Source organism: Austrofundulus limnaeus, unplaced genomic scaffold (assembly GCF_001266775.1).
Source record: "Austrofundulus limnaeus strain Quisiro unplaced genomic scaffold, Austrofundulus_limnaeus-1.0 Scaffold55, whole genome shotgun sequence".
NCBI lineage: Eukaryota > Metazoa > Chordata > Actinopteri > Cyprinodontiformes > Rivulidae > Austrofundulus > Austrofundulus limnaeus.
In genome coordinates, this window is record NW_013952457.1 from 201789 (window position 1) to 226382 (window position 24594).

The 24594-nt window shown below is 38.1% G+C and overlaps 2 protein-coding genes across 2 annotated transcripts in view; both read right to left on the reverse strand.

Moving 5' to 3' along the window:
• Positions 1-744, reverse strand: part of LOC106517980 (prostacyclin synthase) — a 7003-nt gene extending 6259 nt beyond the window's left edge. The window contains exons 1-2 of the mRNA XM_014009039.1: positions 511-744; positions 55-178 (exon numbers count right to left, since the gene is read on the reverse strand). Of these exons, the coding sequence (XP_013864493.1) occupies positions 55-178; positions 511-569 (183 nt within the window). The 5' untranslated portion in view covers positions 570-744. The remainder of the gene's footprint in view (positions 1-54; positions 179-510) is intronic.
• Positions 745-2414: 1670 nt separating this feature from the next.
• thumpd3 (THUMP domain containing 3) lies at positions 2415-19379 on the reverse strand. The gene is made up of 10 exons (XM_014009038.1): positions 19286-19379; positions 18711-19001; positions 18455-18532; positions 17552-17980; positions 17129-17259; positions 15066-15135; positions 14248-14363; positions 13303-13407; positions 12903-13026; positions 2415-2886 (listed from the first exon to the last, which is right to left on the reverse strand). Exons 2-10 carry the CDS (start codon positions 18948-18950, stop codon positions 2695-2697), a joined length of 1485 nt encoding a protein of 494 aa, XP_013864492.1. The 5' UTR covers positions 18951-19001; positions 19286-19379; the 3' UTR covers positions 2415-2694.
• Between the last annotated feature and the right edge of the window lie 5215 nt (positions 19380-24594).

The window sequence follows — 24594 nt, forward strand, 5'->3', positions numbered from 1 at the left end:
ATATATGTATATATCAGTTTCAAAGTTCAGCACTGTTGAATTTCTGCTACTTACAGTAAATATGTTGCCGTGCTTCAGCTTCATTCGGTTTATAAATTTGGGGACGTCTTTTCCAAATTCCAGTGCATGACCTAACCATGGGATTAATCCTTGATCCAGAGGCGGTTCGTTCTTCGACCTAAAATAAAAACAAAAAGAGAGGAAGTGATTTAGTGCTGCTTTACCAATAAAACTGGGAATGCTGTAAAACTTGACGCAAACTTCAGATTTCCTGTCTGTGTTCAGTCTTTGTGCACAGAATATTCAGTTTATTTTTACCCAAGGGTTACTTGTTGTTTAAACAAAAATGCAACACCTGAGCTTTTAAGAAATTATTCATGAATAAGAAATAATTATCAAACTGATTGGTGAGAAATAGCTGTTGATTCTGAATTTACATGAAATCCTTTTTTAATATAAACCTTTTGTTTCATCTAAAATGTTTTTAAAATAAATTATTTAATGACTCACCTCCATCGCCGTGTGAGAGTCAAATACAGCAGGACAAGCAGAGGAAAGATCCAGATCATGTTGTGCTCAGGCAGGTTTCTCTCTGTCTAAATGACCTCCTATCTAAGTCGTCTGCCTTCATAAGGAGTCTTGATTGCGCAACAAGTCTCTCTAGTCATCACACTCCTGCTCCTTTGTTATCATTAAACACCCTCTGTCATTTTAACTAATGACTAAAACAAGACCCACCCCCTGCATGTTTTTTTTAATAACTTAGAATTATTTTAACTCAGTAAGAAATTAAAGAAAACATCTAAATTTGTTCATTTTAAATCAATATTTGGAACTGAATTATCACAATAAACTCCTACACTGACCTGAGTAAATTGAGTTATAATCTGTAACCAAAGTCTCTGTCATTTCCTGCCAACTTATTTTCATAAACAAGTTGCGACAAGAAATGATGAATACATAGTTTTTTATGGAATATCCAGGGGAGAGGCTAAAAGTAAAGGAAGTTAAACTTTGCTGCAGTTGCTCACGTACAGAGAAATTGTGTCACCAAGTTACAAACAAAAACTTCCTTTGTGGCTTAAAATTACCTCAAAAGACCCAAAGGCTGTTTGTTCAGGTGAACGTGCTCAATATGGGTCAGGGAGTGAAACTGGAAAACTCTGGTGTCAGCTTTCATTGAAAATGTACGGAACTCAACAGGTGCCAGGAGTAGAAATGAAACAGAAGTGCTAATTTGTGCATTTTGATAGAAACTCCTGTTCGGTGAAAAGCAGGAGGAAGACTTTTATTTTTCATTTTCTAACCTAAAAATATTCTACAGATAAACCAGGGTTGTGTTTATGCTTGCAAAATCAGCTCCTCCAAAATACGGGACAGCTCCAGCGGGGGGCGGGGCTTAATGACACGTATGTCAATTGTGATGTCATCACACAAAATTTACTTATTAAAATTTATTTAAACAGCAAATCGTTCTCATCTCTATGTCTAATTGAAAACTCCCAATAGCATAAACTGCAAAACGTTTTCATCTTGTCACAGCCAGGTTTAACCCATAGATTCTTTTGTACTCATTTATTTTTGTAGTAGCAGAGTGCCCTTTTCTGTGTAGATTTCTCCTCATGCATTCATAAAACAAATAGTTCCTAGTTAATTGTGACTTCTGACAGGAAGAATCCTTCAGAGACTTCATCACGTATCTTTTTGGACGTGACTTCTTCATCTAGGTCAAAGGTAAGTAAGGAGAGGAGTGCCATCTAGTGTTTGTTAAAACAACTTGCAGGCTGCATATAAAATACGGGTAAAGCACCATCCAGTGACAAGATGTGGGACATCCTGGTGAATATGGGATAGTTGGCAACCCTAGCTACATTCGAAATGTCCACACACTCACCATTTCTGACATTTTGTAGTGCTGTTTAAAATTTGAAATATTTCATCGTTCCCCTATATGGTGCCAACTGGTTGCGAGATGCAGTAAAAGTGGTGTCAACATCAGTTGAAATTGACCATGATTCACCGTAACCACAGCAGACTAATTAGGCTTAATGCTAACTTCCACTTTGCATCAAGCAAAATGAGATATTCTGAGCTTAATTGGCTTTTTGGGAACCATTAATCACTAAATAAAAATTCTTAAAAACTTTAAAAACTGACTTGTTTTTACAATGACATTATTGTTTGAGGTGATTTAGATAAAAACAGGTGACACCAACAAATAAAACTGCCCATGTTGTTGTTTTATTTTTTTTGTTTGTTTCTGTGTCCAGACAGAAAATGCTAAACACACCAAAATCCATTGAATCAGTTCTCTAAACTAAGGCAGTTCATTTTTATAACCCGTTTTTATTCTGAACCCTTTGTACCAAATGGGTGGTAAAGATATTTGAGGGAAATAAGAACAGAAATAATCATTACTGAACAGAATGAATGAACCTTTATTAATAAAATGACCTGCAGCTCCCAAACAATAAACACAGCTAAGATGGTCAGGTTTATGAAGCAAACACAGAATATGATAAAATGTCAAAAGGAGTGAGAATCTTTCAGCTGCTGTTGAACATGACAGCTTCTTTCAGAAATTACAGACAAAAGGACTTTTTGGACCAGAGAGCAACAATCAAAAGCAAAAACTGGTCTGGTTGATTTTAATAACGTTAATCCTCTGCAGCCTCATTACGCACAGGATGAGATCTAAGAGAGTTCCTCATCTTTCTTCACATCCATCTGTGCGTCAGTTGTCCTTCTTGATTCATGAACGTCTTCAGGAGTTTGGCCAAACACGGCTGCGGTCCTCTTGAGGAGGTAGACTCCAGCATGTAAACCACCAACATTCACCCAAACAGTAAGCATCAGCCTCCATAGCCCTCCCATCCTCGAAATGGTCTGGAGGAGAAATAAATCCCATAAAGGAAATCAAACAAATTAAACAAGTTTAATAAGAAACCGGATCTTTGTTTAGGTAAACACAGGTTGGAAATCCCCCCCACCCCCAATGTGCGGGCAGAGTTTAACCTGATTAACTAACTGTTTAAAAATTCTTTAAAGTTTTCAGGAGAAGTTGATTCATTTTGACCTCTGACTGTTTACATAAGGAGGAGAGCTGCATAAATATAAGAGTTCAGTTAAACAAAACCACAAACAAATAGAAAAATAAACATAGTTAAAGCAATAGTGTAGATCTTTTGAGGTGAGGACTGTGGGAAATTATGAACAAGTAAAATCTTATATGTTGTAGACAGCAATTTGAAGAGCCTCAGTTTGGAAAAAACATGTTTTAAAGTAGATATATTATTTTAAATCCTTTTTCACATTTAAACTATTTAGTTGGGGTCTTTATAAAGTGGGACTGCAATGATTTGGTCTGAAAACTCCACAAGCTCCTCTCTTATCTCTTTTTTGAGGTGTGTCTCAGATCAACTCGTTTTGAGGCTGTCATTTTAAATCCAAACAAGGCGCTTTACATACCGCCCCCGCTCCAGCTTCCAGACTGGTCCATTCTAGTTTGACAGAGTGGTTTACAACTATATAGCGGCACAGAAATGTTATATTTACAAGTAAATTAAAATTTGCCAACAAGGGACGAATTGTCTTTCCAGCCTTACATGCTGGAGCCAGAGTCTGACCCAGAGCCAGAGGAGAATGAAGACAACTAGGGCTGCAACAACAAATCGATAAAAATCGATAAAAAATTTATTATTAAAAGCGTTGGCAATGAATTTCATTATTAATTCGTTGTGTCGCGCGATTTATGCGTCCCTCACCGTGCCGTGGAGCTGTTTACGTCACCCGCAGAGCATTGTCAATGCTGGCTGACCTAAATAAAGTTTAGAATAACAAAAGCTACCTGTAAAGATCCGCCCTCTCTGAGACTCAAGAGTGAAAAGTAGAAATTTTGAACTTTAAACCAGTTTTTAAATTGTGTTGTTAGGCCAAGTAGATCTGAAGTTATGATAAAAAGTATATGCCACATTTAATTTTTTTAAATGACGGACTGATTTGATGCGAGCTGCCTCGCGAGGAAGAAGCACTCCCGTGGGGGAGGGGCGGGGGGCTCAGTCCACCACTTGTTTCCTCCTCTCGAGAAGAAATATAAAAACCCTCCAGTCTTTTTTTCCGGGGGAGGCTCAGTTATTTGCTAAACAGCAAATAGGTTCAGGACAAAGGGGGGAAAAAGACTCAGTATGGGAAGAGGGAGGGATGGGATAGGGTGGGGATGGGGGGACTGCTTCAGAACCGCTGGGTTGTTTTAGCCACAGACAAGAAGGAAGAAAAACATTAAGAATTAGAGAAAAATCATAAAATTCTAAATGCAAATAAATAATAATTAATATTAGTTTTACATCTAAAAATCATATTTTATTCTTTTTTATCTGTTTTTCTCATTCATCAACCTATTAAATTTCTGTTATGTTATGTTTTATAGCTATAACCAAGTTTATTAATGTAAGAGAAATCCACCTTTTTTTTCCAGTCAGTGTTTAATACAGCTGGCAAAATCAATTGTGAAAATATTTATGATGTGCTTTTCTTTTTTTAATTTAGCATACTATTTAAAAAAAATCCTTCATGTCATGAAAAGACCCTCTTGATTCAATAGAAAACTCTGGTTTTTAAAAAACCATGGCACGGTGGCTCAGTTGGTAGAGCTGATGCCTCTCAGCAAGAAGGTCACCGGTTCAAATCCCGGTCCGGGGACCTTTCTGGGTAGAGTTTGCATGTTCTCTCCGTGCATGCGTGGGTTCTCTCCGGGTACTCCGGCTTCCTCCCACAGACCAAAAACATGACTGTTAGGTTGATTGATAACTCTAAATTGTCCCTAGGTGTGCGTGAGAGAGTGAATGCTTGTTTGTCTCGTTTGTCTCTATGTGTGGCCCTGTGATGGACTTGCGACCTGTCCAGGGTGTACCCTGCCCCTCGCACTGTGACTGCTGGAAATGGGCACCAGTGACCCACACAACCCTGAAAAGGAAGAAGCGTGTACAGAAAATGGATGGATGGATGGTTTTTAAAAAAATGTCTGCTTATCAATTAATCGTTAGTCAATCTATAAGATAAATCAACTTCAGACAACTTAATATTAATTGATAACTTGGATCCCTAATTTATACAGTAATTAAATTGATTTATATCTACTTACAGTTATGTAATTGTTTTAATGATTTGGCCGATTAATCAAAAAATAATCGACAGATTAATCTATTATTAAAACAATCGTTAGTTGCAGCCCTAAAGACAACAAAACTGTAGTTGGTAAGTCCAGACCTTATTTAAGTCTTTAAGGTCGTATTCACACCTGATAGTCCGGTAGACTCGGCTCGATTGGGGACCAAAACTGCAAGCTTTTGTTTACATTTTCTGTTGGTGCGGTTTGAATTCACACTGCACTTTCTCAACCGAACTAAACCCTGTGAACAACCTGTTCCTGCCCTCACCTGTGGGGGCGCTGCACAAAGAACCCCTAAAGGAATCAACATGAAAACCTCAGAAGAAGACATGGAGCGCAACTTCTTTCTTCACAAAATGTAAACAAACAATAGTAACGTTATATTTTAGTGTTTATAGAGTTTATTTTTTGTTTTTGGCAAATGTGCTAAACAAATAGTCCAACAATGAGCTCAGCGTGAGAGGAAGATGAGGCAGAACTACGGAGAACATTGTTTTGCACACAAGGCAGCAGAGGAAGCTCCGTGCTAATCGAGTCCAGCTCCACAGTCATGAAGTCCACCTTATACAGTCGTCCAGCGAGGTATTTACACCATATAAGAAAATTTAATACTGTTATTACTCACAATGTCATGGGGTATAGTCCGCTTTCTGCTTTTGGAGCAGTCTCTGGTCCGCTCAAGCCCAAGATATACTTTCGCTTTGGTCCGCAGGGCCGGAGCGCGCGCACTGAGCCATGCGGCTTCTGCGTTTACAGTTTCGCCGCTGTGTTTATAGTTGACGTGCGGCGGTGCATGGCAAAGTGCTGTTGTTCTTTTAGTTTTTATTAAAACTAAAAGTTTTTATTAGTACTGATCAAAAGAGTAATTCTAAGACATTTTTAGGTTTATTTTTTAGATAATAATAGAGTAAACTTACTTAATACATTACTAGAACATGCAATTCATTCTTCTGAGCCTTTCTACACACAGATTCATCTTTCTGCATCGCTTCAGCGATCTCCTTCCAAACATTCTGTGCCATTTGAACATCTTTTAATGCTCTCTCATAGAGGGATCATATAAATGCCTATACAGCCGAATGCGTTCTGCAAGAGCAGCTTCGAAAGCGTCCATCATCGTCAACGGCGCTCCCACTATGCGGAGTTTGAAAAAAATCGAGGTGCACGACACGCGCCAAAACTACGCGCAGGGGCAGGGACTGCAATATTGCGTCACTTTTGGTGCGCGAACCCTGGCGCCCTGCGTGACGCGTCGAGTGTGAATCTAGCTTTGGCGTTCACATATGCAATCGAACCGCACCAGAGTTCATTTCAATTGAACTGAGACCTAGGTTTTCAGGTGGACCAGAGTTCGCTTTTTTGGTCTGAATCAGAGTTCGATTACGCATTCACATGTCCCCAAACGAACCGAACTTTCCAGGCAAACGAACTAGAGTTCGATTAAATCGGACAAAACAGTGCAGGTGTGAACACGACCTAAGTTCCGTCACAAATACTGTGACGTAATAATTCATAAAAGTTCATAGAAAACAGAGAAAACTGAACAGGCTGAAAAATATAACCCAAATGATACATAATAAACAAACACAATATTAAGATAACTTTGCAGCACCAGAAGAAACTAAATTAAACTTTTTTGCACTTCTAGAGACTCCAAGCGCACGCGCGCGCGCACGCACGCACGCACNACACACACACACACACACACACACACACACACACACACACACACACACATGCACGCACACATTTAACAGCTAGAAATGCCTGATATGTCCCCTTTAAAACAAACCCAGTCTTAAAAAACATGCTAAGTAGCTCATATGAATCTTATTTTATGATTTTTTTTCATAAATTTCACATTTCGTGACACTGGCAGAAATACGATATTCTCCCTGGAAGCCTTCCCAGGTTTCACCAGGTGTTCCACAGTAGTGCTGGCCAGTATGACCAAAATTTTATATCACGGTATTTTTCTTTTCATCACAGGTCAGCGAATAAAAAAATGTACAAATACTGCTTATTAACTTTTCTCTTTTACTGTACCTCTGTCTGTGTCTCTGTTTCCTTCCTCTAAACATCTTTTCTTCTCCTCCTGGTTGGAGACAGTATTCATGCATTTTGGTCCGATCGTGAAGGAGGAGGGTTAAGAAAAGATTATTATCGGGTCTATTGTTTTATGTTATTTAATAAAGATTAACAGCACGACTCACCTTGCACACCAGTCAATTCAACTCCACTACAAAACTTCTTCCCACTGGCTTTTCACAATAGAAGCACGTTAAAGTCTCCATGCGTCTCCACATCTCCATATTAAAGTTGTGTATTATATCTAACTGTGCACGTCACTGAAGAGGTGTTTACTCCATTCAGTGATGGCAAAAATGGGATGTTTTTTTAACGTCAGTCAATATAAGCAGCGGAATCGCCACCCGCCACTGTGACAAACTGCTCAACAATAACATTAGCATGCCAACGCACACAGCGGTGTAGCAGGGAAAAGTGTCCCCTGGGAAACAGTTCACTGGCGGCCGCGATGAAATGTTCTGCTCGAGTTCAGGCTACTTAAACCGGTATTCAGAAAATTCATATCATAACAAAAATAAAAAAGGGTATTCGGTATGAACCAGTATACTGCCCAGCACTAATTCACAGCTGCCATTATTTGCACTTTCTGATATCTTAATAAGTACTTCACATTGTGTTTATATTCTGCTGTTCACACAAACACACTTAGAACACTTAGTGTTTCGTAATTGTCAAATACTCACTTTATTAGTTTCACTGCACTAGTACCAGGTTGGACTCCATACTTTAATTAAAAAACTAACGTCCATGATGTGAATCTCCTGTTTCACCACATTCCACAGATTAGATTAAGATCTGTTGGCCGTGGAGGCCACTGAAGTCCAGTAAACCAAGACTTATCAAACCAGGAAATCTTTTTTCCTAACCTCCTACTGGTGGGTCTGTGTGAACTGTAACTTTTTTTTCCTGTTCTTAGCTGACAGAAGTGGAACCTGGTCTACCTCAAGGTTCATTATGTTTTACGTTCAGTGACAATCTGAACCGTGGCTGTGACGAAAGGTTATTTGAGCTTCTGTTGATTTCGATCATCTTGAACCAGTTTGCCCATTCTCTTCTGACATCATCAAGGGGTTTGTTTCCACGTAGCTGTCAAATACTGGACAGTTTCTCTATTTTGGAGCGTCCTTTGTAAACCTAAAAATGGTTGTGAGTAAAAAAATATCCCTGTAGATCAGCATACTTTGAATTACTCAGCCTGCCACATTCAAAGTTACTTAATTTTCCTTCCTTCCCCTTTCTGATGAAATTGTCTTCACCACATCTAGATATCTAAATATAACAGGTTTCTGTTGATATTCTGCTTTCAGGAGATGAAGCTCTTTCCTTTCTGCAGCTGAACACTAATGGGTTTATCAGCAGCAATTTGGGGTTCAGTGGAACTCAGACACAGCAACACTTGATGGAAAAAGGAATCAAATCAACCTATTTTAGCTGCAAAACTAGAACTCATCCAGTCATCAGGTAAAATGCTGTAAGGTCCGTGTGACATTTGTTGTGAAACCTGAAGAGTGCTGACAAGGCTTCATTGTCTGTGAATGGCAAGTGAGGCCAAAGGTCACCAAGTTTTTCCAGTCTAATGAAAGTTTCTTAAAGAGAGCACGTCTCTTCATTAAACTCACGGGCAGTAAAGTGTTTGCATCATTTCGTGTAACACTTGGAAACAGAAGTCTAACTAGTCTGAACCAGTGACATCTCTGAATCACGTTCAGCAGGAACTGCTGCTGACTGACACGTTAACGGTGACCGTAATTCAGAGGGAATCTCTGACAGCTCTTCACCGCTATTGATTAGTAATTGTTGATGACACAGTTCAGAATCAGATAAAACAAAAACCCCTTTCAAGTGGCTAACTACAATCATTCCCACAAAAACCCTATTCAGCCAGATTTAAAAGATGTTTGTCAAACTAAGGCAAACGTTCATTTTAACATAACTACAAACATTAAACTGAAAGAAAGAACGTGTGCTTGGATTCTACAGATCAACTTCAGAAATGGAATAAAAGTCAAGACAGTAAATGTGTGGAAGACAGGGAGGAACGTGGAACAGTGAGGATACAAGGAGCAGAAGTCACAAAGGTGCAGGACTTGGAGTACTTCAGATCGACTGTCAGGAGTGATTTGTGACAAAAGGCTGGCAGCAAAGGTCAAAGTAAAGGTTCACAAGAATGAGGTGAGGCCAGGGGTGTAATATTGAGGGAGTATTTTGAATTGTTTTACAAACATTAAGGCTGAAAGAAAAAAGAAAAAAGGAACGACAGTCAGTTGATTGTTTCCACTGACTACGACCTTAAAAACAAAAACAACCCAACAATTAAAAGCTATTCATAGAACGACTTTGTTACAACAGGTTTTATTTACCTTAATCTTGACACACCTCTATCTAAAGCTCGTTGGGGTTGAAAAAAGTAAAACAAATAGTATTAAAAGGAATAATATAAAGAGTAGATGTAAATCAGTGATGTGGTAATTGGAAGGATTTAGTTTTCTGGGGAAGGTGCTACTGTATTTTTTTGTGGTTGATTTTAGGGGTGACCTTGAATAGTCGCTGATTTGACTATTTGATTCTGAGGACTCTGATTCGGCTATGAACGTCATGGTCGAATGTTGTTTTGTAATCAAGATCGTACCATTCTGTGTGTGATGAGGATGAGGAGGACCAGGCGGAGGATGAAAACAGTGAGATGAAGGCTTACATAAAAAACTTCACAAAATGCAGCGGAGGCCCACTGGAATGGTGGCAGAAAAACGAGGAGAGAAACCCAAAATTGTCTAGAGCAGCTAGGAGATTTCACAGCAACCTCTCCACCTCCACGCCATCCGAGAGGATATTTTCTGAGGCGGGTTTCATTGCAAATAAAGCGAGGAGCGCACTTTTACCGACCAACGTGAACAAGTTGGTTTTTCTGGCACACAACTTAAGAAAAATCAGAGGAGCACAGGAGCAGTAGAACATGGGCTTTTCATGTCAGGGTTTCCCCTAGGATTTTTTTTAACCATGGTGGCGGGCTGTCATTTTATTTACTTATTTATTTTTTATTTTAGTTTGGGGGGTGGTGACACAGACATGCCATTATAAAACTTGATTTATTTTATGCTAATATGAATCAGCTTAGTGTATTTTGTAAATATATTTGACAGTTTTGTAGGAATGAATACAGGGGTGATTCTAGGATCTGACATTTAGGGGTGCTTAGCCACCAACAGGGCTAAGACTCAACGGAAGGTATGCGTCAATGTAATTTTCTAAATATCACTGCTTATTTATGTATACTCACATACAAAATAAAATAATTTTGACCAACAAAAACAGTTAACAACTGTATATTAACTTTAAAACAGAATGTCAGAAGCCTATATGAAACCTGCCAACATCAATGAGACACATTAATATTAACAAACAGCTGTGGAGTGGACTGGTCCTAGTGGGTAGGGTTGGGCAATATTGGTAAAAAAATTAATCACGATTAATTGTGGTATTTAGCCGATAACGATTAATTTAACGATTAGTCCCCTGGAGTCTCTGGACACCGTTATGTCCTGGTCACATGACCAATTTAGTGGGAAAGATTTGCTCTTCATAAAAATCTGTTCCAAATTGTCAAAATTACAGACTTCAGGCAATACATCAAATTCTAAATTATGTTGATAAATAAATTACAGGACTTTTTTATGTTCATCATATTTGAAGCAGAGAGGAGCACCGAGCAGACTGACTGGAGAAATCTTCAGTCAGTCTGCCTGGTGGCATTAAACGTATTAATTGTCAAGTGCCAAAAAATAATCGATTAATGTTTTTCTGACGATTAATTGCACATGATACGATTATGCCCAACCCTACTAGTGGGGTCCAAACTATGCATTTTCCAGTCATTTGAAGAGCATTTTACTAAAGTGACTGGATTAATAAAACAATCCAAATCCAGTTTATTATCAAGCTAAAATGGTGAAAGCTAGTCTTTAACCTGAACTCTACCTGAAAATCAGATCAAAAATTGCAGTATGTTTATTTTTACCTGAACGTTACATAGCATTATGGGTTGGAGTTTTGCTGTTTCACTTCATTATTCATGAAATGAGTCTATCATGAGCTGTGTTTCTATCAACGTTTTTTAATGTGCATTTTGAAGTATCGTATCCGACAAGGTCATGATTCGAAAAAACTTCCTCCAATTCGCATAAAAGTTGATACGCTCGCTTGAGGTGTTTTTTTTTAAGTTAATGCAAAAAAGGAGAGATGGAAACACATTTGTCGAATAAGTTCTGACGTAGCGAACATTTACCTCACGTTGATCAGCTGTTCTCTTTTACTTCCTGTTTACTACACACACGCATTTGACGTGTCTGATTCGCTTCAAGCCAGTTGATGGAAACACATCTGATTTGCATTTATTCGTTCTTTCCTTTTTGCGAAATTTTAAACATTCGCTAAAAATTCGAATTGGATGGAAACACAGTTATAGTTACAGTACAAATCATCTTTCCATTCACAGGTAAAAAAAACAGCCCAATAAAGACAGTGGGCATAAAGTAAGCTAAATAACTTTGTCCTTTCCAGGCACAGTGTAATAACATAATGTGGCCTAACAATAGGGAAATAAATCAGCCTAAATGAAATTGGAATAGTTATCACTCTTAGCCCAGCTAAAGCAATATGATCATCATCCATCATGTTTATTAGTAGCTTGAAATATATATTAAAAGTCCCACAGGGCTAGTGTTAACCAGGAATAGCTACAATCCAGAGACAAATATGCAGTATTAAGGAAGTATGGCTGCAGCAGCTTCATGAAAACAACAATATTCCTCCATAAAAACCCGGTTTCCTTCTAACATAACGATCTCTCCAACTTTTACTCTTCCTCTCATTATATTACTAATTTCATTCTAAACAATCCGTACAGCTGTTCATGTTCTTTTTCATTGTTTATGTGCACTTTTCTGATGCTTGATATGTGCACTGACGGTGACCTTGTTTGTTAACGTTATATTTTGTTTCAGTGAATAAATAAACAAAGCAAACCTACCATGTTTATTTATTTATCTGAGTGATTTAAGTTTTTCCTTTGAAACAGAAAAAAAAAAATCGCAAATGAGAACGGTTTATTTGTGGGGATCCCCGTTTATGGTGCTCTAGAAAAAAAAGATTAGACTATTAGTTGACTAAGGGCAAAATCTGACAAATCAGATTTGACTATGAAAATCCTTAGTTGAAGACACCTCTAGTTGATTTGCTTACTTTTCTGGCTGACAGTCTTGACGTGACCTGCAGTTTAAATAAACCTCAGATCTGAAAACACAAAACTTCTCAACACTTGCCTCAGCAGAAAAATATTTAAGATAAACTGAAGACAGATGGATCCTCTTTGTCCAAAATGGCATGTTTCTAAACCTGAAATCTTAAAGTTGTAGTGAAATTTGTGTGGTCTTGAGTGTTTGTTGATGCATTGAAATGCATGTCCTCAGAGTTTATCACTGTATTGTGTGTCTTTGCATCTAAGCCACGGTTGGCATGCTTTATCAGTAAGTCTTTGCAGGACCGAACTTGCGTAGCGATTCACTTTTAGGTTCCTAAGAAGAGGAATTTTAAACTACTGAAAAGCTGTGATTTCTCATGAAAGTCTCTCCTGGTCGTAAACTTGATTTACCTTGGCGAAGCATTTCTTGTCCTGGGTCAAGATGACGGCCCTTCCTGTGCCTGGTCTGCAGACACGAGCCATCTCTCTAAGACAGGAAGGATACAGGTCCCAGTTTTTCTTCCTTGAGCCAATTCTTTTAATAAAAAGACAAAATAAACAACGACACAGTTATTGTTTTATGCTGCTGTTATACATCAGTATCAATCAATTTGAAACTGAAATAATTTTAGGAAACTGCATAAAGTAACAAATCCTACAAAAGTCTGCATTAAATATCAAATAATAAAAAAAGTTATTTTTATATAAGGCAGTTTAACCAGGACTATAGTTATATTACAGTCAGCTTGTTGTCTCATTAAACACTCAAATCATCTTCTACGTACAATAAAAACAAGCTTGTACAGCATACCTCTTCCCAAAGGGCATGTCCGTGACGCCAACGTCAACAGAGCCGGTCCTAATGGGCAAGTTGCAAATGTCCCACTGCACCGTATCAATAGGCAATCCAGGTGTGCTGTTTGAAATCAGAGCATCAATACCATGAAAATTTTCTTGTCTACACTTCTCTGAGCAATATGATCACTAATCTTATAAATGTTTAAAAGTTGAAACTATATTCTGAAAACACATATAAAAAGAAAAGGGAATAATAAAGATGGCACAATGTAGATGTGAAAAATATTTTTATTTACATTTTGGTGCAGGATTAAAAAAATTTTAAGAGCTCAGGACTACTTTGCTCCATGTGAAAACTTCCCCAGAACTGAAGATTTTTGTCATTTTTTGGCTGAAAAACTGCACAACCTGGTAAATTTCTAAAAAAAGGAAAAAAGAAATAATGGGACGTGATATTTACAGATGGTGCCATAAATGTTTGTTGATGTTCCAAAACAGTTTTTGATAAGACGAATATCAATCTCTAAACAAATAGGTTAAGGAGTATTTGAAAGGAATAGCATTTACATTAAAATTGCTGGAGGAATTTCCAAGGAAAAATAAAGTTAAAAAAACGACCTGGACAAAAAAATAAATAAATAAATAAAATAAAGAAACACCTTTTCCAGCAAAAACAAGCTTAAAAAGGAAGTCACTGAAGAAAGGCAGGTCATGTTTCATAAATATTTCAACACTTTGAACGCCTTCATTCTGATGAGGATTAAGCCTGCTGTCAGTAATGAAAAATGACCAAAAGAATTGAGCAACAAAACAGCACTTCTGTAACTAAAGATTCTTCACACGCAGCCTATAATCTTACAAATACAATTGATGGTTTTCAACTTAAAATTCAAGAAAAACATGTTATTGGTGAACAAACTGTGATGTACTGTAAGGTTTTTAGGCACTCGTCACTCACCTGCCCTTCGCTGCTCTCCTTTTCTGGATGTGACAGATGTTATTAACGGTGCGATTAACTGCCATGTCATGGTTATCCCCAGCGATGTAGAATGAGCTGTTAAACTCAATAGCACCCTGCAGAAAAACAATGGTACACTTTAGTTAGCCTATAGATGAACTTGACATCAAAAACACACAAAGACATATTTATTAATACGAAGGTTCAGTTTAAGGTGCAAAACATGCTTAACAAAAGATGGATAAGAAAGTGTTACTTTGTTTAAAATGTTTTACATTTGTGTTTAAAAAAATAAAATCAGTGCATGTTTAATGTTTAAATTTGCACACTTGTGTAGTACAGAGGCTACAGGACACTTCTTCACTCCCATGTACAGGTAGATCAATTTAATTGGCCGATAAAAAACAAGTAATGTGCCTAATGATCAAATAGAAATATTAAGTTATAGCAGCAGCTCCTACAACCACCTTAATGTAGCCCAAGATTTACAATTACCTGTAAGTACATAAGTTCTTCTAAAGGTTGTTAAATATATGCTGTTTATATTTGGAAATTACTGTTGTATTTTGTTAACATTATTATGCCCTGATTTCTACAGCTCAGTGTTGGTCGAGCTCTATTCTTTTATGTTAAACACCTGACAGATTAAAGACGTTGACAGTAAATGATTGTGTGTGTGTGTGTGTGTGTGGGGGGGGGGGGGGGTCTTAATCAATATTATTGGTGCTCATAATGTGTTGGAAGGTCAAAGGGTGAATCCTGACCAGTATGTTTATACAGGTCTACACCCACAGACCAACACCACAAAAACAACTCACCTCCAGTGGTATTGCTCCTGTTCCACACATTGGATCAATTACTACATCAGATTCCTGAAGTTTACATAACCTGTTAACAGAAACAAGAGCATTGGGCGATATTGGCAAAAATATTAATCACGGTTAATTGTGGCATTAAACAGTTAATATAATGGTTGCTAGAAGATAATTGCATTATGTGGCACTGATTGCTGTAACTGCAAAGAATCAAATCCTAATTGCTGACAAGTTTTTTTTTACATTTAATTGCATATGATGTAATTTTGCCCAAACCTAAAACACAGAATATTTTTCCTATTTATTTACGAAAACACGACACAAACCATTTCTTGTAATGTCAGACGTTTCCAAAATTTACTTCAGTGTTTCTTTCGTTAGTTGAATTAAAATTAGGGAATCATAAAGCACAGCGATATCTAAATGAATGCAGACCTAACCTTGAAGTTCTTTTATTTAAATTTTAATATTTTTAAGTTTTTTTTAATTAACTTCAGTTCCTTTTGAAGCTGGTATGGTGCTGGGGGGATTAACTCTGCTGTCTCACAGCAGGAAGGCTCTGAATTTGAACTTGTGATAAGCTTAGCCTTTTTTATTCTCTGTGCGAAAACAACATGTTCTGCTTGTGTGTTCCAGGTTTTTTTGAACTGTCCAACAATTGTTAAATGTATTTTTGTTGGCAGTTTATAATCACTGCAGGTGGTGATTATAAGGGAGCTTTAGAGCTTCATGAAGGTCAATAGCTTTGTGTAGACATGAATGATGTTCTGTCCTTCTATAAGCTTAACATGCAAGGTGTTCCAGGCCAACGACCCCAAAAATCACAACGGAAAAGGCAGTTGATAGCTTTTAATTGGGTATTGTAACACACGGCGCCAGCAGAAACCATTTGGCTTCCACATATTTGGAACATGAATATAAAAACAAAACAAGTTTATCTGCTGAACACTAGTGCCTTGCAGCAGTTTATACATAACATCATTTTGGGTTTTTCCAACATGTTTACAATCTGTTGAAGATGCCAATTCAAACATTTTTTTTGACTGCCATTTCCTTGTCTAAAGCCAACCAAAACGTCAAGTAATCTTGATAAGTGTGAATTCTCAAATCACTTTTAGATAGTTCACTTCTGGCACAACCTTACATTAAATGTTCACAATATGTTCCCTTTGATTAAACAAATGATTCTTTCAGCACTTGCACTAATGAGGCTGAAACAATCAGAAAAGTTTAGTTTGGCTCAAATATAGACTTACAAAAGAGAAAACAAAAACTAAAAACTGCATTAATTAAAAAAATAAACTGAAGTCAAATCTGATAGTTAGAACTGTTATTATTTTGGAGGAGGATTTCTACAACGTTACTTATGTTATGTTACTTATAATGTGTGATTAATGTCCTGTTTCATGCTTATCCAGAGTTTTTAATGCCCAGCGCCGTGTACTGGTGCTTTTCTTAAGTTCTTCTTTGATTCCTGTAAAGTGTCTGAGTTTGTAGAAAAGTGCTATTTAAAATGTATTATTATTTATTATTATATGCATGTTTATTAAATGCAATAATATACAAGCATGAGTATTTTTTTAAATTCAGTCATTTAAAATGTAACAAAGATAAATTTTAAGTTTTGATAAACCTTGTGGATAGTCACAAAAAAAGACAGAAAACTGTAAGCATCAAATTAAATGATAATATTCTAAACATAGCAATTGTAAAGCATATATTACCCAAAAACGAATAAAATTTTTCTAAAATGAGACTCAGGACCGTGGAAAATATGACTTAGAAGAATAATCACACGCCTATTTTGTAACCAACTAGAATAAACACAAAGGTGTGACGCGCAAATGGAGTTTACTTTTGTTCTTTACCGGTTACGCCTGTGTTCACTCAACAATTATCAAAGCCGATCTACGCAAGTATTTTCTGCATTTTTTAAAACTTGTCAACGCCTCAGCCACGTGTCAACAAAACATGCTTTCTGCTTGAAACCAGAGTCAGATGTGAAAAAAAAAAAAAGATCACCAAGTGAACTGAACAAAGCAGGGTCAAACTGCAAACAGAGTTACCTGAGCATGCCATAGCACAGTGTGGAACGCAGGGTGGTGGGCCCAAAGTGACTGATGTTTCTCCTGTGAAGACTCTCCTCAGTGAGTGCAATCCCGACCACTACCTCATTGTTTTGTATATTCAGTAAAACCTGCAACAGAAGACGCAGCCTTTAATGAAAAATGACAAAAAAGTAATGTAACAAAAATGCACGTCTTCATTAACCTTTACCACTCTAAACTTTACCAACATGTCTCAACATGTAAACAGCTTATTTTAAAGGAAAGCGTAACATAATATTCTTGCTGTGATTTATTTTGTTAATCCCAAAAGTAAATATTGTGTCATGCCTTGCATGTTTATCTTTACGAGCAGAGGGGTTTTTTTTGGCCTGGAAGCTGGAAATTTAATATGCTGCAGTCCGGTTTGAACAAGCTGCCTACCTCTATGTCAAATTTTGTCATGTCTGCTTTCCACTGGAAGAATTCTTGCACAGCCCCACCGAAGTCTCGAGCTGCCTCGTTAGAAGAGAAGCTGTGTTTGTCCCCGGCCCGGTTGCACGTCACACGAAATTTGACGAGCTTGGCCTCAGGCAACGCTGCCTCCGAGCCCTGCTGGCAGCTCTCCGAGTCAGGCGCGTCCTCCGGCTTGGTGTCGCCTTCAGCCGGAGACGTCTCCTGAGTTAATGTTTGCTGCTCGGTGTCTGCAGCAACCACGTTACTGACGTCACTGTTAGCTTTTGCTTTCATGACGTTTCCTCCTTTCCTGTGGCCTTTCTTCTTTTTAAGTGTTCTGTTGAGCTCCCAGACTTTCAGAGCATTATTCCATGGAAGTTCGGAGGCAAGCTGTTGCAGCTCCATCAATGTTTCCTCCTGCAAAAACGACAACAACAAAAGTTACTCAGGCTAAATTTATTACGTACATACTGCTTCAACTGACATCATTAATATGTCTGCATGGGGTTTGTCTATGCCATGCTGGACAAATAAAATATATCAACTGACGGTCCTGGATCCATTACAACTTTTATGTGCAGAATTCGTTTATTTATTGAGTGCGATGGCCTGGAATCTTAAATAAATAAATAAATACCACACAAATGTTTAAATATCTTGAGACACTAAAGCCAGTTGACAAGCAACAATACTAGAAAAAAAATAGAAGTTAGGAACAAAGTACTTTGACATCAGAATCAGTTTTATTGCCATTGTCAATGAACAGGATTCATAGACTAGGAAAGACATGGAAAATTTATTGGGTCTGGTCTTCCAACATGGCGGCTAGACTGCGTGTAAACAAACTGTGACATCACCACTGAGCAATCAGTCCAGCTGGACCAAGCTTACCTTTGATTCTTTGAATTGGTAATGATCATATTCATCAACTACAACAAACAGGTTGTCTACAGATCGCAGAAGATGGACCTACAAGATTTAAAAAAAATTGTTCAGGTATTGTTAAAAATGTATATTAGATTATATATAGATGTATATTTTGTAAAAATAGCACACCTGGTGTCATATTAAATAGATCTGATAACATACTGTGTCAGCTTAGAGTAAGTAGCTAGGGGTGCAAAATGAGGCGGGGAAAGATTCCCACCTGGAAAAGTTTGTCAGTAGTGATTGGAAAATATATACGGCCACGATCTTTGCTGATTCGTGCATCAACTCCAATCTTTTCTTTAACCTCCTCAGCAGCTGTGTGCTCGAAGCCAGTGGGCACGGTGGCTCCGATGGTGACTGTGATGATGGCAGAATCAGTCTCGGTGCTGGATGAAAGGGATGGGTCAGGTGTGTGAGAGGTCTGCTGTGCAGCACCATCCTCATGATGAGAGGACATACTGCTGGTGATTCTGACCAGGGACAGCTGCTGTCGAGCTTAACAGGCCACCTTTAGAAAAATATGAAACAGCATGACACAACCTACCAGTTCTGAGAGCTTTAAATTGGATGAAACTGCATATGAAACTATGTGAATCACACACGTGCGAAAACCGAAAAAACTTAGCTGACTAACGTTAGCCTCTAGCCAAGAAACCCTAAAACAGTTATTTATACATTAAATAATAGAGAGTGTTAACCACACATAAACGTCTATTAATGTAAAGAGACGAAATTTTTATTTGAATAAAGCTGAGAACATTTTTAAATGCTCTGCAGTGAAGAAGGACCAACCTTAAACACACGAGGTAATAACACACTTCCGTATTACGATAGCACTGCTTCCGGTGTGGAATTTCAGAACAAAAGCATCATCTTTGCGCCACTGTGATATTTTTTCTTTATTGCTGTTGCAAGCCAACAGACTAATTAGTGTAAAAGTAATAAGTTAAAAGGCAGAAATGTATTTATATATTTTATAATTTTCCCCCTTTTATTTGACAGTTCCGTTTCTTGTCCTCAGAGGCTCGGACGAGGTTCACTGTGATTGGTTGATTTAGTTAAACCAGAACGACGATTGGACATGACTGGGGTGGGCGGGCTCAGTCGCCACTGCTGACACTAACCTGCATGTAACCGACAGAGGGCGACGTTTCATAATGTTAGAGCAGAAAACAGCTTTATTGAACAAATGCAGTATTATAAGAAACATACCACACAGACTTGACAAGAGGAACGTAAGATAGAAGTCAGAAAAGTAGCTGTAATGTTTAAAGGGTTTATAAAAGCCCTCATAACAATATAGGTAGAATAAAATATGGATTTTTTATTAGATTTGTTGTTTCATATTGTTTATTTACATATCTGTACTTGTGAACAGAACAACTTGTTCATTGCTTTTAAAACAAACAATGTTGACATTATAAAACACATCTTAAACCAATTAGTCATAGTGACAATACCCAACCGCATTTTGTCTGTGAAAGCTGCTTATGGTAGCATAATAAATAAACTTACATTGATTTTTTTTCTCTATAAAAATTATAATTTCCTTCGGCAGTGCAAGCATTTTAAACTAGACGTGTGCAGTCACCTGTAATCTCCTTTTCCCATTTATCACACGATTAATGAAGTTTATGTTCCGAGTGATGATAAGAGTAACTGTCTTCTCCTCTGTCACAGTTCCTTCTGTGATTAATTGTCCCTCTGGGCTGTGAAAAGTAACAGACAGATTCTGTCTAACATCTTGCAGAAGGAAATGAAGAGCAGTTCTGTTTATTTTCCCTGTCCTGATTGATCTTTAAGACATAAGTAGCTGTCTGCACTGATGTAGCTGGGAATTAAAGCTGCTTGTTTCATGCCTCAACTCATATCTGCAATGCTTGTTAAAGCTATTATAATGTTGTTGTTTTCTTGCCTTCTGTTGCAGGTCAAATGATTAGTAAGTGTGAAGTCTGAGAGACAAGTGGGTGTTTGTGATTTTGCACAGCAGATGGCCGGTGTTGCACAGAGGACAGTCACATGCAGCAAAAAATAAAAAAGTTTTGGAAAGTCAACGATGCCACATAGGCAAAGCCAAAGTCAAATGTCTGCATAATGTCTTTATTCTGTATGCAGAAAGCAGCTGACGGGAAAGGAAAACTTTATCTTGAGAGGGATTACCTTGCATCGCTCCGGGGTCATTAACTGACAAGAGAGAAAATAGAACACATGAGTCATAACCTGAAACCAGATCTAACAGTGGGGCACACCTTCCTTCCACAGCTCAACACAACACTTATCAATAACTTTCAGGTTACACTTGAAGACGTGACTAAATGTCACCTTTTCTACCCAAAAATCACATTTTCTGCAAGTATTGCTTCACACTGGGAGATGGTTGACAAATATGGCATTACTACATTGTTTATTGTATGTGAAAACACAGTTTTATCTGCTAACTATGTAAACCGAATGAACAGAAAAGAAATCTGAGACAAATTACAATTTAGTGGAATCCGTTCTTAAAGGAACTCAATATGTCGGTTGTTCCAAACATCTTGGAGAACTTTTTACACGTATTCTGTGGATGTCCCATTCAGTTGCTTCTTGTGATTCTGTCTCAATGATGCTGACATCAGGACTGGGTGGGTCACACCATCACTTCCAAGACTTGTGGTTCCTCTTTAAGCTTAAGACAGTTCTTAATAACATTAGCTGCATGTTCGGGGTTTTAAATGTGAGAATGATTCAAGACATTCCTGTTGGTGTTGAAAACACCTGCCAGTATTTCTTAGCAGTCTACATAGCAGACAGGTGTGGGCCAGTTCTGGCAATGATGGCACTGTTTTAAGATGGTATGCCACAACTGGCACAGTGGTTTGGTTTATGTGGTGCTGGCCCAAACACATACCACCTCTGCCAAACCACATCTGGGCCACCAAAGGACCATCATCTTTGTGGTATCTGGGCTGGGTGTTAAATGTATTTCTCCAGAGCACTTGCTTCCATTCCTCTGTACACCAGTTCTTTTGTTTTCAGGTGTGTGGCTTGACCTTGTTCCCATATTGGACATTTTGGACATCAAAACCTCTTTTGGTCATACTTCCCTGATCAGTAGATGAGTGTACCTGAGTCTTTCCGGTGTCTGACTGTTTTGAGTTGGTGGGCGTCGCCTATTGCTTGGGTGGAAGGCAGCTTGCTGATGCTGTGGTGATGTTTGACATTTAACTGTTTAGGGTCGCCCTGTTAGCAGACTTTAGCTTTTCCTCACCCAGTTTTAAGCTTCTTGGTTCTGCTTCATGATAACATAAAGATTGTTACAACCAGTTTGGTGTAAATGGTTGATCAGAAATGAGACTCTGATCATGTAAAATCCAGACTTTGTGCCAGAGTACCTAAAAGAAGTGATTTTTACCATCCCTAACTCAAGTTAAGTGAAAGAATTAATGAAGTGATTACAGAAAGGGTTCATTGCTGTGCGCAGCTACTCTGGCCTTTGTCACACTTGGTGTGTCACACAAGTGATGCGTCCTCGCTCTTCTTCACTCCTCGGACGGGTGAGCGAGAAACAACACGGGCAGAACCATGAAGATACACAGAGCAGGTTGAATTTTGACACATTCAGACAAACACAAGAAGACAGGATCTTTGGCCCTGTCTCGTGTCCAGTTTCACTGATAACACAAAAAGGTCCACTGTCAGGGACCTCAGGGGCTTTCAATCCTATAGAGGGATTTATACATGTTCATCAGACTGGAATTACAAAACAAATTCAAAACTCATAGACAACTGCAAAAGAGATGCACAAATGTGATTGTTGGTTATAAAACTATTTATTTTTTTACACTAGTTTAAACAGGGTAAACAGATCATAATCATGGGCAAATGATTCCTTAGATCATGAATCATGCTTTATTGTTTGTTGTATCTTTTAAATGAACCACATAAAATGGTTACATAACCCCTGCAATGGGTGCTTATTTGTGTTTGTTTACTTTACAGTCAGTGTCCACCTGCAAATATCACTCAGAGAAAACCTATGAATATATGTATTTTATTCTTTCTTTCTGTATACTCTGACTCCTGTGTGCTGCAGACACAAATGGAATACAAATGTGTGCTCCGTGTGTCAGTTTACCAGTTTGCACCAACACAGGATGTGAGTTAACAGCCTGGTGCCTTTTGAGCTGAGAATAGCTAAGGTGACAGATAACAGAGTGTCGCCACCCCCTCACCTCCTCCTGCCTCCCATCATCTACATGACAGTATCTGCCAGGAAAAAAAAAAACTTCTGACACTTTCTGACACTATATTGCTTACAAAGACTGTCTTTCTTCTTGACATTTTGCACAGATAGGAGTAAACACCATAATAATTGGTTCAATTTCACCAAATGTTTCATGGAACTGTGAAAAGGCACAGCTCTGTAAAAAGGTTTTAGGCTGCCCCTAATTTCTACTTTTTGCTTCCAGAGGGACTGACTTTCCTGTAAGTTTTTAAAGTAGTCTTGATCAATAGTTCTATAGACTTTCTGAAGAGCTTTTAAAGCGTTTTGTTTTCCAACTCGAACTGCTTCTTCTGTGTTTGTCTGTGTCTCTTTCCTGTCCCTCAACCAGCCGGTCGAGGCAGATGGCCGCCTGTCCTGAGCCTGGTTCTGCTGGAGGTTTATTCCTGATTAGCATGGAGTTTTTTTCTCCACCGTTTGCTCAGGATGGGAGACTGTGATGAAGTGATTCAACGCAGCCTGCTGGTTTCTTCTTTAGATTGTTCTTTTTATGTACAGTGCCCTGAGACAACCTATGTTGTGACTTGGCGCTATATAAATAAACTGAACCTGAACTTGCATTTTCATTCATTTTCTGTTCAGTTCTTGTACAGGAACATGACACGTATCTTTTCTTTTTCGTTCAAAAGATAAAGATAGTTCTATTTTTTTTACACTGACGAAAAGAACAGAGATTGAAATGCTGGGAAGAGAAGTTAATTAGATGGAGTGATGACAAAGACAAAGGTCCTTAATTGTTCCGATTTGCAGGAACACAAAACACAAAAAACCTCTCTGAAGCCTGGAGTATAAAGGAAGTGCTTCTTTAGCAATCATCACAATCTCAGCTGAGATGTGCCTCATGCTAAAAGTCTGGCTGGGATAAAAAAAATGCGAAGTTTCCTTGGCAACAGCGTGTACGGAGGTGACATTGTTCAGTGACTGTTAAACCAATCAACAATGTAATATTTAATGAGGTTGTTGTAGAAACAGCTGCTGAATGGCACTGAGCAACAGTAAAATCTTTATAAAAGCTTTTATTTGTTGCGGACACAAAGTCTTAAAGGAGAGATCAGAAATCCAGGGGCACCTCCAGAAAGTTTTTAAAGGGATGACACTTTTTAGTTGGGATGACAAACAAAAATGAAATGTCTAAAGTTTTATTATGACATTTTTATACATATATAGGTTACTTGAAAAGCATTGTAAAGTGGGACTGATATTGAATCACCGTCTGATCCAGGCCAAGCCTATATTTTTATTATACTTTGCAGCTGATATTAGGCCACTGGGAGCAGCACAGTCATTAGTTAACTCACAGAAACTCACTGCTCCTCTTAAGTTCATTTTTATTACTGAAACTAGAACTCATTGAAAGAATGCATATCGTCCATCGCCTTGCTCTGCAAAGTTTTAAACAAGAATCTCATCTCTCTATGTTCTCGGAGTATGTAGTGGGGTTAACTCTTGGCAACTACCACGCCAAATTTTAGCTCAATCTGTTTAACTGAGTGTGTGTAGCCACTTATGTGTTAGCTGATGTCAATAAGCTGTGGCAGCCATCTTGAATTAGGTTGAATCCAAAATAAAATTGTTGTAGTCGTACAGTACATTTTATGAGCGTCATTAAAATCTACATTCTAACAGAACAAATCATGAATTTAAAGTTGAATTTATATTCAAGAACTTTGCTCTCTCTGTTATTTTGTTCTATTAGGAGAGAACCATTCTTGACCCAAAGTCTGAGCACAACTTTTTCCTACCGGGTGTTTGTAACAACTATTGTGTGATTGGCCAGAAATTTGAATGGCTGGGCCGTTTAATGTTCTCACGCTGTTCCATGAGATGCTCAGGAGCC